This window comes from Ranitomeya variabilis, chromosome 7 (assembly GCF_051348905.1).
Source record: "Ranitomeya variabilis isolate aRanVar5 chromosome 7, aRanVar5.hap1, whole genome shotgun sequence".
Lineage (NCBI taxonomy): Eukaryota > Metazoa > Chordata > Amphibia > Anura > Dendrobatidae > Ranitomeya > Ranitomeya variabilis.
The window spans coordinates 181,209,030-181,227,262 of record NC_135238.1 but is presented as its reverse complement, the minus strand read 5'-3'; the positions used below and the strand labels follow the sequence as shown (position 1 = coordinate 181,227,262).

General features: G+C 42.7%; 1 protein-coding gene across 1 annotated transcript; it reads left to right on the top strand.

Annotated features, from left to right (window-relative positions):
* The first annotated feature begins 3,998 nt into the window (after positions 1–3,998).
* LOC143784305 (formimidoyltransferase-cyclodeaminase-like) lies at positions 3,999–16,387 on the top strand. The gene is made up of 12 exons (XM_077272428.1): positions 3,999–4,109; positions 5,435–5,460; positions 8,158–8,246; positions 9,094–9,273; positions 9,917–10,054; positions 10,096–10,227; positions 10,701–10,762; positions 10,860–10,986; positions 12,405–12,566; positions 12,702–12,745; positions 13,965–14,060; positions 16,211–16,387. Exons 1-11 carry the CDS (start codon positions 4,045–4,047, stop codon positions 13,981–13,983), a joined length of 1,044 nt encoding a protein of 347 aa, XP_077128543.1. The 5' UTR covers positions 3,999–4,044; the 3' UTR covers positions 13,984–14,060; positions 16,211–16,387.
* Positions 16,388–18,233: the final 1,846 nt, after the last annotated feature.

The window sequence follows — 18,233 nt, the reverse complement described above, 5'->3', positions numbered from 1 at the left end:
TGTTTCCACCTGTATCCAAGATAAGTTCTCTAATCCGCCTTACAATCTTCCTGTTATCCAGACTGTTGATGTGCTGGCAGCAGCTATTTTTGCGACTGAGGGTATGTGCACACGTTGCGGATTTCTTGCAGAAAATTCCTGAAGAAAACCGGAAATTTTCTGCAAGAAATCCGCATTTTTTTTTTTGCGTTTTTTTTCCGTTTTTTTCGCGTTTTTTTAGCATTCTGCAAGCGTAATTAGCTTGCAGAATGCTAAAGTTTTCCCTGCGATCTGTAGCATCGCTTGGAAAACTGACTGACAGGTTGGTCACACTTGTCAAACATAGCGTTTGACAAGTGTGACCAACTTTTTACTATAGATGCTGCTTATGCAGCATCTATAGTAAAAGATAGAATGTTTAAAAATAATAAAAAAAATAAAAAAATGCTTATACTCACCCAGACATCTCACCGGCGTCCGTTCCGTATAGCTGGTCTGTGCGCACAGGACCTCCCGTGACGTCACGGTCACGTGAGCGGTCACATGACCGCTCACGACCAATCACAGGACAGTGACGTCATTCGGCGAGGTCCTTCAGCGCACACCAGGTACAGAAACCGAACGGCAGCGTGCGAGGAGGCGGCAAGACATCGAGGGTGAGTATAGGACTGTTTATTATTTTATTTCTTATTTTTTGACCAGTTATATGGTGCCCAGTGCGTGGAGGAGAGTCTCCTCTCCTCCACCCTGGGTACCAACCGCACATAATCTGCTTACTTCCCGCATGGTGTGCACAGCCCCGTGCGGGAAGTAAGCAGATCAATGGACCCCTAGGTGTGCGGAATCCCTGCAATTCCGCATTTTTAATGAACATGTTGCTTTTTTTTCCGCTATGCGATTTTTTCGCGGAAAAAATCGCAACATTTGCACCAAAAATGCGGAATACCCTGTAAATAATAGGAGGCTTATGTAAGCGGTTTTTTTCGCGTTTTTATCACGTTTTTATAGCGAAAAAACGCGAAAAAAACGCTAACAATCCTGAACGTGTGCACATGGCCTGAAGGATGCCGGTTGTTGGATGTGGACCCCGGAGCATCGACCAACAGAACGGTGTACACCTTCGTGGGTTCCCCAGAGGCAGTTGTTGAAGGGGCGCTGAATGCGGCACGCATTGCTTTTAAGATGATTGATATGAGCAAACACAAAGGTAAGTGTCTGCCTCCCTCATATTAACCTGTCATCTTTGGAAATGCTGCACAGTCTTAAATATAGCAGGAGAGCATTATAGACTTCTTCTGTTTTTGAGGCTTGACAACTGATTCTCAATTGAATTGAGATCTGGGGAGTTTCCTGCCCATAGACTTTTTTTTTTATTTTTTTAATAAAGATAGATATATCTGTCTTTGCTCACTGAGCCACTCTGTCATCTTTGCCTTGTAACATGATGCTTCAAGAAAACATTGCTCTTCACCAAGTTGCTCCTGGATTATTGGGAGAAGTTTCTCTTGGAGGATGTTTAGACACATTTTCCATCCCTGATTCATTATGGTATTTGTTAGTGATGTGCTAATAAACCGGTAATCCTTGCATGTGCTGTGTCTGTCGAACAGCCGTGAGACGTGCAGCCACGGGGACAAGAACCCCTTTTTTTTTTTAGACCACGGAAAACCAAAATATCCTCTGGGTGAAAAAAATGTAACTTCCCAAAGCACTATAAAAGATTTTTAGACCACACCGAATCGTTCTGTTGGCCCACGAGCATGCTCAGATAACGTCTTATCTCAGCATGTTCGCTCAACTATCATCCTACAAATCTGCTAATTAATGTATACATAACTGCATATTCCACACTTATGTCATTGCCCTCCAGGGGAGCATCCTCGTATGGGCGCTCTGGATGTGTGTCCATTTATTCCTGTCCAAAATGTGACCATGGCTGAATGTCAAAGCCGAGACAAAATAGTGCTTTAAGGCCACTAGGAGTTATTACCACTTATAACAACCAGTGGCAGGAAATCCGTGGGATCCTTACAAAATATTGGGGGATCCTATATAGTGAACCTAAGTTAAGATCACATATAGCCGAACGACCTAGCCTAATCGCTAGAAGACCAAAAAATCTAAAAGACTGCCTGAGCCATAGCCATTTTAAGCGCCCGGTAACTAAGCTGAATAGGGGTTTCAGGGTAACTGGTACATTTCCCTGTGGCAAATGTAATATATGTCCATTTATTGGTAGCAGTGACATATGTCTCTCATCTTCCTCCTCTTCATTTCAGATGGTGGCAAAATCGTATTTCAATTGTAAATCTCGCAACCTGGTTTACGCTCTTGTTTGCCCATGCCCAAAGACATATGTTGGTCAAACAACACAGGAGCTGAAAAGAAGAATACAACAACATCTATCAAATATAACCATGGCCAAGAAGGATCTGGAAAAGGGCAAAGCCTTGACTTCGGTGGCATCGCATTTTTTAACAACACACAACTCACAAAATAAAGGGATCAAGATTGTGGCCTTGGAATCCGTCCCATCAGATATTAGAGGGGGAGACATTACATTGGAACTACTCAGACGAGAGTCTAAATGGATTTTTAATTTGAACAGTCAGACCCCATTTGGACTGAATGAAGATCTTTTGTTCACAGGGTTTTATAAACAGTCTTGAAACCGTATTTTGTGTGCTGTGGGGGTAATTTGAACCTGGTTTTGAAAGTTTCTGCTCAACTATATGTATTAATGAGTGATAAGGATATACAGCAGGTCCAGGTCTAATCTTTTGAATTTATCCTGGTGCCCACCTGGCCCCTGACCTCTGCATGAACAGTCACATCTTTCTAGTGGAGGCTCATATCTCCTCCGCTTAGATGTCTGCATGTACATCACAAAATCCACCTGATTGGTGGCTTGAATATTAGACACGATGGGAAGTGGCCTTTGTCCCCCAGTACAATACATGTTGGTTTTTTGTGGGGGGGAGATTTGGGGTTGTGTAGTTCCTTTTTTCACTCGGTGGTTGCACCTGTTATTAAATTTGAGTCTCTTGCAGAAATATGTGTTTTTTATCCATTCTTTGGCAATTGAAGGGTCCATTATGGCTCGAGTCTGAGAGGACCTTAGTTGTATCCCGGGAGACTTGTATTTTTTCGTTGAGTGAGTTTTCACTAGGTTTCCCTCTTGTTCCTTGAAACATTTGGTGCAGGAACTATGCCTATCTATATTCATGAGCGGCTTCTTGTGTCACCTGATTTATGATGTGTGGCAAAGTGACCCTAATGTATCTGTGGGGCTAAAATGATGTGTCCTCCCCTAGTGTATGTGGGTTGGAAGCTTGATGAGGGTTGTATCAACCATAATTCTGTAGCATATGTATGTATGATTTATTGATCAGCAAGCTTCCTCCTACGTACATGGGTGTTTAGGAGTCCAGTGTTCATCATATTATATCTTTTTGACTGGTCTCTCTGACTATGTTTTAGGCATGGTTATATGATGATAAGTAGGGATTTACTCCTTGCACAGAAATAGGTTGCCACTGTATTGCAATAGAGATTATCAGGTTTGGCCAAACTTGAATATAGTCTGTGGATGCAAGTATTGAAGTGCTCCACAACTGTCGCACACGACCGGTAGCTATGGGCACAAAACCGGCTGTGTGACGACGGATAGTAGTAGGAGCCCTCCCTTATGTGCCTTATGGTTTGGCTCTGAACTACCACACCTATAGGGCATCATGGTAAATAATGTGGAAATAGCAAAATGTAGGCAGGAGGGGTGATTGAGCTTTAGGGCTCATCTGCTGATGCGGCTGAGCCAGGACTTGTTGCGTCCGGAGGGCTCCATGATAATGGCAAATAACTACATGATGGCTATTGGGGACATTCCCGTATTATAGGCATACTGTTAAAATGCCGTGTTAGCGACTACTAGAGTTGAGCATAAGGGTCTGTGTGTGCACGCGCCGTAGTGCCATTCAACTGCCGCACACAGCCGGTAACTATGGGTACCAGACCGGAAGTGTGACGGCAATCAGTAGGAGGAGTCTCCTGTATTATACGTGGCGGATGAGTGAGAGACCGCCGCGTCCTCAGGGCACTATGGCAACTGCAGTACGTGTATTAAGACGAAGGTAGGAGTGGTGAAGCCCTGCCAGCTTATTAGCTGTGATCTTGTACAGCACTGCCTCTGATATCCCTGTATGTGTCACTATAGGCATGCTGTTTAGGTGCCGTGGTAGCGACTACCAGATTTGAGTATAAGGGTCTATGTACGTACGCGCCGTAGTACCACTCAGCTGCCGCACACAGCCGGTAACTATGGGTACTAGACCGGAAGTGTGACGGCAATTAGTAGGAGGAGACTCCTGTATTGTACGCGGCGGATGAGTGAGAGACTGCCGCGTCCTCAGGGCACCATGGCAACCGCAGTACGTGTATTAAAACAAGGGTAGGAGGAGTGGTGGAGTCCTGTAAGCTCATTGGTTGCGATTGTATGCAGCACCGCCCCTGAAATCTCTGTACGTGTCTGCCTCTGTTAAGCAACACAGCTGCAGCTGCGTAAGAAGCAATCATTAGACTAGATAAGGACGCCGGATTTCCACAGGAGCTACCCCTGACGAAGCCACTGCTGTGGCGACACGCGTCGGGTCTCTGCTCCTCCTGTCGACACCCCCCACTGTGTACGGGGCCTGAACAGCACTTGGGTTTGCACACCAGTTTTATGCCTTTTGGCCATTGATTTTTTTTTTTTTTTTTTTTCTGTCAGCAGGTTTTCTATGCGCCTTACCACAGGGGCTGTGGCAATTTATGAGTAAGGTTTCACTATATGATTTCACTATTCAGTGGAACCGCTAAACTATCTATTTAGTGATTACACATTGTTATATCTTATAGTGAGCAGTGTTGCTTGTCATCATTGTGGTTCAGAACCCAATTTATTATTCATACATACATGCCGATGTGATATGGTTTTTGTCCATGTTGTTTCCACATTGTTAACGGGGTTTTCTTTTCCACATGCAACTGTTCATTCATGTCATAAGTTAGCCTGTTGACGTTAGTTATTTGTTCGCTGGTGCACTTCCTTTTTTGGGCAATACTATTGCCCTAAGATATAGGTATTCCATCGCATGTGTTTGGTGCTGTTCATGCAGACGTCCCACACTATATATATTAACAGCCTTTTATTATAGAAAGGGTGTGGGAGGTGTCGTACGAAGGGGAGGGTTCTATTGTGAGCCGAGTTTATGTATATAGGTCCTATGTGTGACCATTTTTAAATGTTTTTAATGTGTGTGCTCCATGTGGTGTTTTGTATGTCCATATATGGCATTTCAATAAAGATTGTATTTTTTTCATATTCAATCCATTGCCTTGGGTGATCCCCGTTTATGGTCTATTCCTTGTCTTGTTTCCATGGCTGAATGTGTTTCCTGCGCAACCACTTTGCTGAAAGACTAGCGAATGAGCTGCATGTCCCAGGTAAGAAATGGGCGTTTATAGCCCTTATTTCGGTGCAAACTTTTGATTCCTATAAATAATCATACAAAGTTTAGTGAAGTGGATGTAGTGGGGCAAATTCTTCCACGATGTGGAGTTTTATAAACAAAATCTCTAATAGATTCAGGTGACCTTTTAAGGCACCCTCCTCATTTGCTTCTCGTCAGTCTTTCAACCAATACCTTCTCCTCCAACTTAACATCGCAAAATTGGTCAACCAAAATTTTGATCTTTTTAAAAAGGAGAAAAATTACTCTCGGACCCATGTATTACCATGGTTATTTGCCAGGTATAACCCAGATTTACCAGCAGAAATATGTTCTCAACAAAGAAAATGTGTGGTGCCCCTGAAGGTCCAGTCACCACAGAGGTGTACTGCACCTCAGCCAGAGGTGTGGTACTCTGCTCTCGGGTAAGGAGGGGGCACTACCCGAGACCCACACTAGCATCCAACACCACTCCCGGCCAGGGGATAGGTGTGGACCCTATTGAGGGAGGGCCCCATCTCAGGCTGGAGGGTGAACTAGGTAGAGGGTGTGGGTGGAGAGAGAGTTAGAAGGTGGAGTGTGTCAGTAATGAGTGGAGGAGAGCAGACGTGGAGCGAGAAGCTACTGAGAGAAGGAAGGAAGGGGTCCTAGTGGACAGGGAAGTGAGGAATCTACCCTGGGTGCCCGAATCCATGCTGACCGTAGTCGGGTGGAAGGACCAGGTCGCAGTGGGGGGACCAGCCCCCAGACTAGTGGAGGAACTACAAGACTCGGCTAGCAAGCCAGAGGCTGTGGTATCTGTATGTGCCAGCCACATCCACACACATTCACTGAAAAGGCAGCCATATAGGATCAAGGGGACCAGGAGAATGTCGCCGACAAGATCCGAGGCTGCTGGCTTGGAACACTGTATGAGGCGCAGGGCAGGAGGGCGAAGCCAGCTCAAAATGATGCCAGGGAAGGAGCATAAGAAAGGGAGTCTCAGGAAAAGTGAACCACAAATTACCTGAGAGCTGGCTGGATCACGGACTCGGAGGACACAGCACCCTCCTGGGGACTGTACCTAAGAACTGTGAAGACTCCACCCTGCTGTGTCCTCAGAATTATTTACTACGTCACCTGCCCTGCACTACAACATTCACTATCATTGACTTTAACTGCCCTGGGGCCTAGCTCTACCCGTGGAGAGCTGGAACATCTCTGAGGCGTCACCAACTGCCCCCAGTGGACCTGAACTGCAGCATCGGCCATTTCTTTATTGCTGAACACCACGGGTGGCGTCACAAACTAATATCCTATAAACTTTATTCCCCCTTCATTCCCATTTTATTGGACGCCCAGGGCCATGGACCGGGTCACTGCTACTGTGACAACAACCCCCGACGAACTGTCCAACCCGGCCCGAGTACCCCACGGCCCTGGTGGGCACTCCAAATGTAGATAGGAAATGGATAATTGAATTTCAGCCAAGAGTGGCAAGCTCAGCAGGTGAGGCGACCATTGGGCCATAGTAGAATCCTGTTGGGAGCTGATGCCTGTTAGAGGGGTAAGAATGGCAAATCGTATAATTCAAAGAAGGGGAAACTGGAGACGTTCCGGATAAGAGCATGTGTGGGTTACATGTGACGGCATCTAGGGACTAGTGAAGACATTTTAGTAGGAAATGGTTACCGTATTTTTCAGACTATAAGATGCACAGGACCATAAGACGCACCCCAAATTTTCAGAAGGAAAATGGGGGAGGGGGGGGGAAATGTGTCAAATGGGGGTCCGTCTTACAGTCTGAATGTAGCTTACCAGTGAGGGGATGGGCACAGGTGGGGGAGTGGGGGGAGTGGTCACAGGGGTCATTCGGTGGTCCAGGCTGGTGCGGTGGCCTCCGGGAAATCCCAGGCTGGTTCTGTGCGTCAGGGGTGGTGGCTGTGTGCTCAGGGGCTGTGGCTCTCTGTGCTCCGCCGGCATTTTGTCAAAGCCCGGAGGCCCCCGCTCATCCATTAATGTCATGTTGTGGTGGCCTCCGGGAACATGGCCGGCGCACGCTCAGATTCAGATCTCGGGACGAGATCTCGTTGCCAAAATTTGAATCTGAGTGTGCTCCGGCTTGGCGGCCATCTTCCGGGGGCCTCTGGGCTTTGACGAAATGCCAGCGGAGCCCCCCAAGGAGCAGAGAGCCGCTGCCACTGCCCTGGAGCACTGCACAGCCCACCACACCACAGACCCCAGCCGCACCAGCCTTGGAAGGGAGGCTGCATCGGGACCGCTGCCACCGCCACAGGATTTGTAAGTATATTGTGACCATACGACGCACCCCCATTTTCCCCAAAAAAATTTTGGGGAAAAAAAGTGCGTCTTATAATTAAAAAAAAAAAAAAAAAATACTGTAACTTGCAAGAGAATGTTAATGGAATATTTGGTTTCAGCAATAAATTCTAATATACTGATCTTAGCTTAGCTTCATAAATTCCATCTCCCTTTACATTTGCAGACATTATCCCTGTCCCCATTGGGGCCCACAATCCCGATCAGTATGTGTTTTATATGTTCTCCCCAGTTTCTTTCCAAACTTCTCTCAGATGTTTTTGTATTTCTTCCCCCATGTCTACAGCCTGTTGCTACAGTATATTAATGAGTAATTTCAGTGCACTTGTCTACTAAACTATCAAACTTTTTTTTTTTCTCCTTTTTATTTTAGTGTATCTTTATGCAGAGGCTGCACGCACTGAGAATCGAAGGACTCTCCCCGCTGTGAGAGCTGGAGAGTATGAAGCTCTTCCCACCAAGGTATATTATATGGCTACAAATCTTTAATTTTCTTTCTCTTTACCATGTAGCATATTTATCATTTGTGTAGGTAGCTGTATATGTACAATAGGAAGTTATTTTAGATATGTTCACTACAATAAGTCATGACCAATGTTTTATCAGTCTTGTTGTATCTTCAATTGCGGGTCAATTTTAATGGGGGCCTTTACGATAATAGGTGATTTTCCATCAGATTTTTGTCACCTCTGATTCCAGTGATGCCACTTACTGGGCTGCTTGCTGTAGATTTGATAATCTCCTGCTGATAAAATAGTGATTTTATCACAAGAGGACTAGTAAACCTGCTGCCATGTAGTCCTCCATATTCGTGAGCTCTGTATAACCTCATTTACACCACTGATTGTCAGCTTCCTTTCTGTGTACACTGTGCATAGTGGTGGGGTTATACAGAGCTCATGAACATGGAGGACTACCTGGCAGCAGGTTTACAAGTCCTCTTGTGATAATCTCCTGCTGATAAAATAGCGTTTTTTTTTTTTTTCAAAACTACAGCTATCAGCTCAGTAAGTGATATAGCCCTAGAATATGGGTCTCACTGTACATTATGTTGATTTACAGGTTGTGTGAATAACAAAATCTTGTCTTTGGCATTTTTAAAAAGCAACAGTGACCAACCTCAATTCAGATGTGCACAGAACGCTCACTAATGGATGATTCTGTGTGCACAGGCTGCCAATATTTTAAGGAACGCAGGTCCTGTTTACACAGAACGATGTGCTGCCATTGGTGATCTTTCATGTAATTCAGACTGATCTCGAGTTTACTTTAACTTCTTTTTTTTTTTTTTTTTTTTTTTCTCCTCTAGTTGCACAATACAGAATGGAAACCAGATTATGGGGAGCCAGTTTTTGTTCCAAGTTGGGGGGCAACTGTGTCGGGAGCCCGGAAATTTCTCATAGCGTACAATATAAACCTACTAACTACAAAGGAGCTTGCTCATCGTATAGCGCTTAACATCAGAGAAGGTGGTCGCGGGAAAGGTCAGGTGAGCAGAAATGTTCTATACGCGGTAAAGTATGACTAAATCCAATGGAATTGTTTGCATTCTGAATAGAGGGCCCAGCTTTAGAAATGAGATGCAACATGTTAATTATATGACCATTTTGTGATCTCTGATGGTGATATCGGGACCAGCCGTGGATTTCCTGACCACTCGTATATGAGGCTGTTGAGTCTAGCTCAGGAGACCACTCTGCCCATATTCTGACCCCAGATGTTGGTCTTGCACGTACTTCTGCATACTTATTCACATTGACTTCAATTTTGGAGACTCTGTAGTCAGGTTTGCACTACAGGTTAACCTATAGTGCGAGAAACCCTGATGGCCTGTCACCTAGTAGGATGTTTTATATTTGTAGTACTCTTCTTCTGTATCTGCTGCAGTGTGTTCTTGATTACAGGTGACAGAATGCTAACGTCGGAGTCTCTCAAATCGGGCTGCCTAAATCTAGTGCCAGATTTCCTGAGACCTGCAGCTAAAATGTTCTTCATTGACACTGCCATTTGATTATTACTGGTGGTTACTTGAATACTTGTCATGATCAGAGCACTTTCAAAAAAAGCTCTTCTTCTTGACTTGCACATTGCAAAGCTTTTCCAATGCCTTTTTTTTTCCCCTTTTATTTCAGCCTGGACGTCTCAAAAAAGTGCAGGCGATTGGCTGGTACCTGCAAGAGGAGAATCTGGCTCAAGTGTCTGTAAACATATTAGATTATGAAATGACTCCTCTTCACGAGGTGTATAAAGAAACGCACAAAGATGCCAAGGTACTTTTTTGGTTTAGCTAAACTACTTTGTCTTGCTTTAGGAGTTGAGTCTTCCGATTCTCGGCTCGCAGTTGGTGGGTTTAGTGCCTCTTCAAGCCTTGATAACTTCTGCAGAATATTATATCAAAGAAGAAAACTTGTTTATATTGGAAGAAGAACACAAAATTCGACTGGTAATCTTCGCCTTCCTTCAATGTAGGACCAGTTATTCATAAGCTCCTGTTCCGACAGATTACCATTCCCATATTGTGGCTTTTCTAGGGCAGATTATACAATGTGCTACTCACAAATTTTGTTCAACAAAATCTTGATTTATGCATAATTTTAAATCTGTCAGAAGGAAGGGGCTGAGACACTGATTTCAGTGTGTGGGTTACTAAGATGTGTTGTAGTTTCGATATACATACAGTGTACATTAAAATCTGCTAATCAGTGGAGGTACGTATAAAATTTATATCACAACAGCTGCACTCCATAAAGTGACCGCTGGAATCAGGGTCTCTTTCCCTACATCATGCTCTCAGATGGGGTAGTGAACACCAGTTGACAGATTCCCTGTAAACTATATTGAATATTATTTAGGATGAGAACCCAACAGATTTGTATTACATACTGAACTGTTTTTATACTTTTCCTTCTTGTCAAGGTTATAAACAGACTTGGACTTGATTCATTGGCTCCTTTTGAACCTCAGAAAAGAATTATAGAGTAAGTTGAACCTTCCCTCCTACCGCCCGGTATTCTGCCGATTCTACCCCAAAGTTCTTAGCTGTAATTGATAATGAATACACATTATGTATCGCAGGTATCTTGTTCAAGACGACGTGTCTGGATCACTTATCACACAGACGTTGAAAGGGTTTGTGCAGAGTGTGGGGGCGCGGACGGCCACCCCCGGAGGTGGCTCTGTGTCTGCTGCCGTGTCGGCTATGGTAAGAGCAGGGGTAGGAAAATTTTAGATGATACAATGTGTTTCTATGCAATTATTGTGTAGGAATAAAGCGACGCACAATCAGGTGACCCAAAAACATTTTTGCTTCATTTTGTGTATGTTTGGCACTTAACAAACTTTTTTTCTTTAATTAGATTACATTTTTATTCAATCTTTCAAAATACAACAAACACAAATTCCAATTTTACAAAACTTTTTTTAAAGGTCACTCCACCACTTTTTATATTGATGACCTATCCTAAGGCCATGTTCAGTATCTGGTCAATTGGTGATAAATACAGAAGAGGTGACTTGTTTATGTTCTACTTTTCTCTGATTGTTCCACTCCTGATTTTGGTTTACAAATCCGGATGTAAAATGGTGAACGTGGCCCTCCTGGATAAGTCATCAATATCAGATCGGTGATGGGCTGGACCCCCACTGTTCAGCTTTTCTAGGTCCCAGTGACAGCCGGATGTTGGCAGTAGTGTGGCTGAATAGCTCGGTTCCATCAATGGTGTAGTGGCCATCGCTGTGCACTGCATGACCCCACTCTTAATCAAGGGGGAGATGTGCAGTAGCCACTATACAGTTGATGGAGCTATGCTGACATACTCCACTACTGCTAACCAGTGTAGATGGCATGTAAAGCATCAACTGGGAAACCGCCTTCCTTAAAATTTTTTTTTTTTTTTTTTTTTTTTAGTGAATCTGTCTAGTATTAATTCCTTAAAGAGCGCAAAATACAAAGATGGGTTTTCTATCTGGATTCACCATGGTACTTTGTTCCCTGTACCACTCAATGAACCAATATTCCAAGGCAAAATCCATTGATGCGTGTCGCTTCGCAACATTCTGAATTGTAATTAATCTGTTGTGTGTGTTTTATATATATTTTTTTATTTCGAACACTGATAATCTACCTCTCCATGATTACTTAACGTTTCATTTTGCTTATACCCTTACTTCTAGCATACTATAGACTTGGCACATAGATGGACCTATACCACTGTCATCTTTGTGGGTTAGAAATACACCTATATTTTAGCTGTATGTGGTAGTGAAGGTATAAACCAAGTTGGTGTCCATCTAAGAGCAAGTTCACACAAGTGTATTAAATAAATAAATCTACAACATTGGATGAATCTTCGCGATTCGGTCTTAATTAAGAGCTCACTGGAGTACAATGCGCCAAATTCATTAAGTGGCATACGTCACATAATGAATCTGACACGTCTTCTCAGTGGTTTGCACCTCTGTGGCAATTACTTTTACACAATAGAGGCATTTAACTAGCAGGTAAGTTGCATAATAATTTTGAAAGGAGACCACTTTTTTTTTTTTTTTTTTTTAATGAAATCACATTCTTGTTTGCTGGATAATTGTAATGTTGCAGTTTGGGTCACATTCTCATTTTAGGGAGCAGCACTAGGATGTATGGTGGGGCAGATGACTTACGGAAAACGTCAATTTGAATCTTTGGATGGAGCGATGAGGGAGTTGATTCCCTCTTTTCATCATGCAGTCGGTCAGTTGCTGGCTCTCGTAGACTCGGACTCCAATGCATTTGGAAGCTATATGGTAATTTTATTTTTAACTAGATTTTGACTTTAGCTCTGTTTTACCCTCCAATACCCAACTCCATTACGTCTTTTATTTTCTTCTCATCTATTACGACCTAATTTCGACTTTCCCTCTTGGTGTTCCCCTCTGCAGGCTGCACTAAAGCTTCCCAAAGACACTGAAGAACAACAACAGAAGTGAGTATAAATGATTACTACTGTAGCACAAAACCGGTCTGTGTACTGACCGCACAGTATAGTAAAGGGTTAATAACTGGGGGTGCATAAAGTGTGTATATAATTTTTTTTTTTTAAACACTTTTGAGACCCAATACCTCCTGTATTGGGTCCATTCTTAGGGGGTTATGCGTTTGTATTAGATTATTTTCATATTTTGGACCTAACTGCATCTAGGGTGCATTTTTGGATATTTACTTGCAGAAATTTCAGTTTTCATGGCCTGTTCTTCAAGGCTGGGAAATAAAAGGTTAATCCATGATCCAAAATTCAATTGGCAATAGCACTTCAATTGTACATAATTATATAAGTTTACCTATTAAGGTATGAAATGACGCAAGAGGTAGTGAATGCAAACTTTTTTCCTCTATTAGCATAATACTTAAAACAAAATATTTTATAGTAAAAAGACAGGGAGATGGGGAAAAAATGGGACCTCCAAAAGAGTCAGGGTGTGACACGAGAAAATAGGTTTATGATATGTCTGCCTATGGAAGGTGTCCTCCTGGAGGGGTTATATAGACATGCTTAGGAGGGGGCGGACGTCACAGCGTCTCCTAGTTTCCCCTTTTTAATCCATTATCCAAGAGTGAACACAGACCAAGAAAATCACCAATAATTACCTTACAACAGGCATCGATTCAATTGAAGTTACTAACAATCAGCTCAAGGGAATAGAATAGAAGGAATCCCAACTGTAATAGGACTTAGAAATCTTACCCAAGATGTAATTTGTAAAAAGAGCCACTAGATGGCAGGCAAGTATAATGTAAATGGGATAAGTGATAAATGAATCCATTGTATTTATCACTTATCCCATTTACATTATACTTGTTTAGCCCCAGATTGAACAACCGTGTATATATATATATGTCCTAATCGGCAGCTCTTGCTAGCGTTTTGTTACTTGATTTTCATTTTGGGTAGTGGTAAACCTTAAACTAAATAAAGAAGCCATTTGGAGGATAAGACTAGTGCAGGAGAGACCTTTTCTAGCCAACATTTTATATGGGCTTCAAGTATTCGTATCCGGCTTCTGTGCCTCTGACTCATAATCTGGATATTTAACAACAAGGACCTCAATCTTATCTGTGGTGTGTTTTTTTTTTTGTGCTTTTTATTTTATTGCACTTTCATCTTATTTTGGTAGATGTGACTGGATTTATTCTTTTTTAATTAGGTGGCAGCTAAAGCTTTAGAGACCGAAGTCTTTGGAGCTTATTTCAATGTTCTCATAAACCTCCGTGAAATCAAGGATGATGAATTTAAAAGTCAGGTAATACATTAAAGGATTATTCACTTTTTTTTCACCAAATGTGTTTGGGCATAATTTTGTGGTACTCCTGTACATGTATTACTGGATCTCATTATTATTTTTTGGTGAAGTATTGCCCGTTAGTGTAATATTTAGTTTACAAAATTGAAAGATGCGATAATGTATGGATTCATAGAAAATGGCTTGGTGGAATAGTTCAGATGACTCAAAAGCTAATGAAAAATGCGTGCAGTATAGAAGACAACCAAAAGCTACATACAGTATACCAATGTAAGGGGTGTGGACTGGACTGTCGGGTTCATAACCCTGAAGACGCCAATCGCGGTGTCTGTATAGTGTATGGCTGTGAGCAGTGCTGCTGTTGGGTGAACTACCAAAAGGAGACTAAGGAACTAGGGAGTAGTGCAGCCTACAGCTGACCGAAGATGAGACCATGGCCTCCCACCTTTAAGAGGTCTCTGGACAGAACGACTTGTCACAAGACACCCGGAGCTTGCTAAACGCTGAAAGTAACTGACCTATACAGGGCTAAGTTTGTGGGACTAGTGGGTGGTTCCGAGCCATAGATCTTGGGTGCCAGTAGAGGAAGAAATAGGACGTGGGACCTTTTGAGCAGAGAAAGACCTGCTGAATAAGGCTGATGGGCCGGTGTGGTTGCATGTTCCTCCATTAATTGCCATTTTCAGAATCGTAGCTTTATGCAGTCTCAATGAAGTGCTGTCTGCTTGTTAATATAGCTTTTCCGTAAGCGAGGAGATCGGAGCCACATAAACTGGACAACAGAGTAACTATGGATACCCGCACTTGTCCAAACATCAAAGGAACATGTTTAAAAGCTGCAGGAGGCAATAACCACAGTTGGTGGTGTGATTAGTTCCTATAGGGCACAGCTTGGTAAATAAGGGATAGTATGGCCCCTCCAGGTCTCCGTACACGAGCAACACCGTGACGTCACACGCCGACTGCTCTCACACGCGGCTCTTCACCACATCGGGTGGGTCACTGGCAGGGACTCCTGAATTTAGTTTGCTGCGACTGACTCCTGGACTTTCCGGCCTACTGAGGATATGCAGCACTGACCTCTATTTTGCACTTTGAGGTACTAATCGGACCTATATATTGGTTCTAGTTACAATCGGTGGCAACATAAATAAGGACTGGTTACAGCAGGCTTGCTTACATGTTTGGCTCATGAGTGGCAGAAGTCCAAATCTAGTTACTTGGACACCATTTATGCATGATCCATGTTGCCAAACAGGTTATAACATATTTATACACAGAGAATATACCATTGCCTCTTAAGCGCTGCTTATAAATACTTTTAGTTTTATGTAAATCGGAATTACACCCTTTTTGGCTCTATAGACATTGAGTGAATTGTCTTGCACTACTATAGATGGATGGATGTGTGTACATAACCTGGCTGTAGCTGACTACTATATGTACTGTATGACCCGCTGTGGGTCTGTTTTTACCGGTTTGGTTTTGGTATAATACATTTTCAGTTGGTGACAAAACACGCATTACACTAGTACACATCATTTGTGCAGGTTAGTTGCTACTAGTTTCTTTCAGCTTTTTGCTGGCAATTCACACCAGCTGTGACAGTCACTAATGCCTTGGTTTAAGGGCAATCATCACCGGTATATATCTAATTAGAGCAGAGGACTTAGTGTACCAACTTGTGCTCCTATATAGACTGGACAACCCCCTTAATGGTGTAAAATGTTGCAGAGATATCTTAATATGTAATATAATTGGCAGTAAACCTTTGAAATTGATCAGCAAAGAGTTTTGAACCTCAATATGGAATAACAGTAACGTCTCAAGAATGTTCCCTCAGGTGCATACGATGTAGGGAACACATCAAGGTAATTACATTCCTTTCCTGGCATAAAAGTTGCAGATAATTGCACAACCCTGAACAATTCCTGATAATTTATTTCAGAAATTGGCAGAAATCTATTTTAGCTTGTGCTTGGTGACTATTTCAGTTTGTGGCGCCCAAAGATGCTCTAAAGTTACTAACGCTGGCATACAAAACCGGACTCTTGATGAATTCCCACCTACGGTAAGTGGTATTTTTGTATGCACTTGTCTACAGAAACTGATACCCATATATTTTTTTTTTGTTTGTTTATTTCCCTTAGACTCAGAAGAAGATTTTCCAGCTGTTGGATGAAGCAAAGAAGTCTACTGAATCTGTGCTGCTGCTTTGTGAGGGGCGAGAGTGAGATTTAACTAAATAAACATTTATTTGCTGTCACTCTTGACTGTTCTGAGTTTTTGTACTTTTTGGTGCAACAGAAATTCAATTCATAGAAATATTCTTGTGGGTTTTTTTATTTTTTATTTATTTTTTTTTTTACGGACTGCATGTGGTGGTTTATACTGGTCTTAATCTTTCGAGAGATTCAGATTTTGAGAAGTTTGGAAATATTACACTGGAATTAAGTAAACATAAGATATTAAATTATAAACATGGGTTGTAATTGGCCTTAAGAATATTAAAAAAATTCATAAGCTTTAAAGTATGTGCACATATTCAGAATTTGCAGCCGGGTAAGGTCAAAGAACCCCCCGGCTGCATGCGCACTTCAGTACTTTACTCAGCCCTTGTCAGGGCAGAGAAGTACGACTGCACAGGAGCCAGATGAAGACCAGTGACACCGGACTGCCCCGCAGTTGAGCATAATACAGTGTGTCCGTAAAGTCATGGTGCACTTTTAACCAGTGACAGGATCTATCTATAGTTTACATTTTGGTGCCCTTTCTCTGGCCCAATCATATCAGACCTGTTCATGAGGAGAGATAACAAGAACCAATCAAACACAAACTCATTTAAGCGGTTGCTGAGCCCCCAGTCAGATTAACCCCCTGATAAACTGAACTCTAATCAATACACTGCCAGGTCTGTGATATTATGCAACCACAAGCTTATGCCAGCTGTGTGGTTTTCCATGCCAGTCAAGATGTGGATGGTACAGAGGACAGTTCAATGTGTTCTGTGGCTCGCTAAATTCGAATCAGTGCCCAATGTGCTACGTGAATATCAGTGCATTTATAACGAAGCGACAAGACATGGGAATAGGGATAAGCAGTTGAAGGAAACCGGCAGTTTGGTGGAGAAACCCCGTTCTGGTAGGCCATCAGTCAGTGATGAGTCTGTAGGGGCTATATAATAGATAAGTAACTTGGCACTCAACTTAGTAAATGGTGATGATTTTTAGGCCGGCCTCACACTCAGCGTATCAAAATACGGTCCGTATTTTACGGCCGTAATACGCAGAAAAGTCCCCAAAATAGTGATCCGTAGGCAGGGTGTGTCAGCGTATTTTGCGCATGGCATCCTCCGTATGTAATCCGTATGGCATCCGTACTGCGACATTTTCTCCCAGGCTTGCAAAACCGACATCTAATGGATTTATGTGCTCAAATGTTCGGTAAAACATATATATACAGTGTGTATGTGTATATATATATATATTTAATTCAGCACGATGTATGTGAAAAGCCGGTAATTCAATTGCCGGCTCTTCATTTCTCCTTCCCAGACCCGACATGATATGAGACATGGTTTACATACAGTAAACCATCTCATATCCCTTTTTTTTTTTTTTTTTGCATATTCCACACTACTAATGTTAGTAGTGTGTATGTGCAAAATTTGGCCGCTGTAGCTGCTAAAATAAAGGGTTAAATGGCGGAAAAAATTGGCGTGGGCTCCCGCTCAATTTTCTCCGCCAGAGTGGTGAAGTCAGTGACTGAGGGCAGATATTAATAGCCTAGAGAGGGTCCATGGTTATTGGCCCCCCTGGCTACAAACATCTGCCCCCAGCCACCCCAGAGAAGGCACATCTGGAAGATGCGCCTATTCTGGCACTTGGCCTCTCTCTTCCCATTCCTGTGTAGCAGTGGGATATGGGGTAATGAAGGTCTTCAGGTGGATTAAGAGTCTAATAAAATATTACAACACCCTGTGTCTTTATTTCATTAAAATACTTTGTAATGTGTGTGTGTGTGTGTTTTATTAACCATTCAGTACTATTGGATTAATAATGGAAAGGTGTCATAATTGACGCCTCTCCATTATTAATCTGGCTTAATGTCACCTTACAATAGCAAGGTGACATTAACCCTTCATTACCCCATATCCCACCGCTACAAGGGAGT

Bases quoted from the DNA above. Each gene is read 5' to 3' on its own strand.
- LOC143784305 (XM_077272428.1), top strand. From the start codon at position 4,045: ATGAGTGAGAGACCGCCGCGTCCTCAGGGCACTATGGCAACTGCAGTA. The intron at 10,055-10,095 runs GTACTTTTTTGG...GTCTTGCTTTAG, and splicing joins AAACGCACAAAGATGCCAAG to GAGTTGAGTCTTCCGATTCT. The intron at 12,567-12,701 runs GTAATTTTATTT...TCCCCTCTGCAG, and splicing joins ATGCATTTGGAAGCTATATG to GCTGCACTAAAGCTTCCCAA.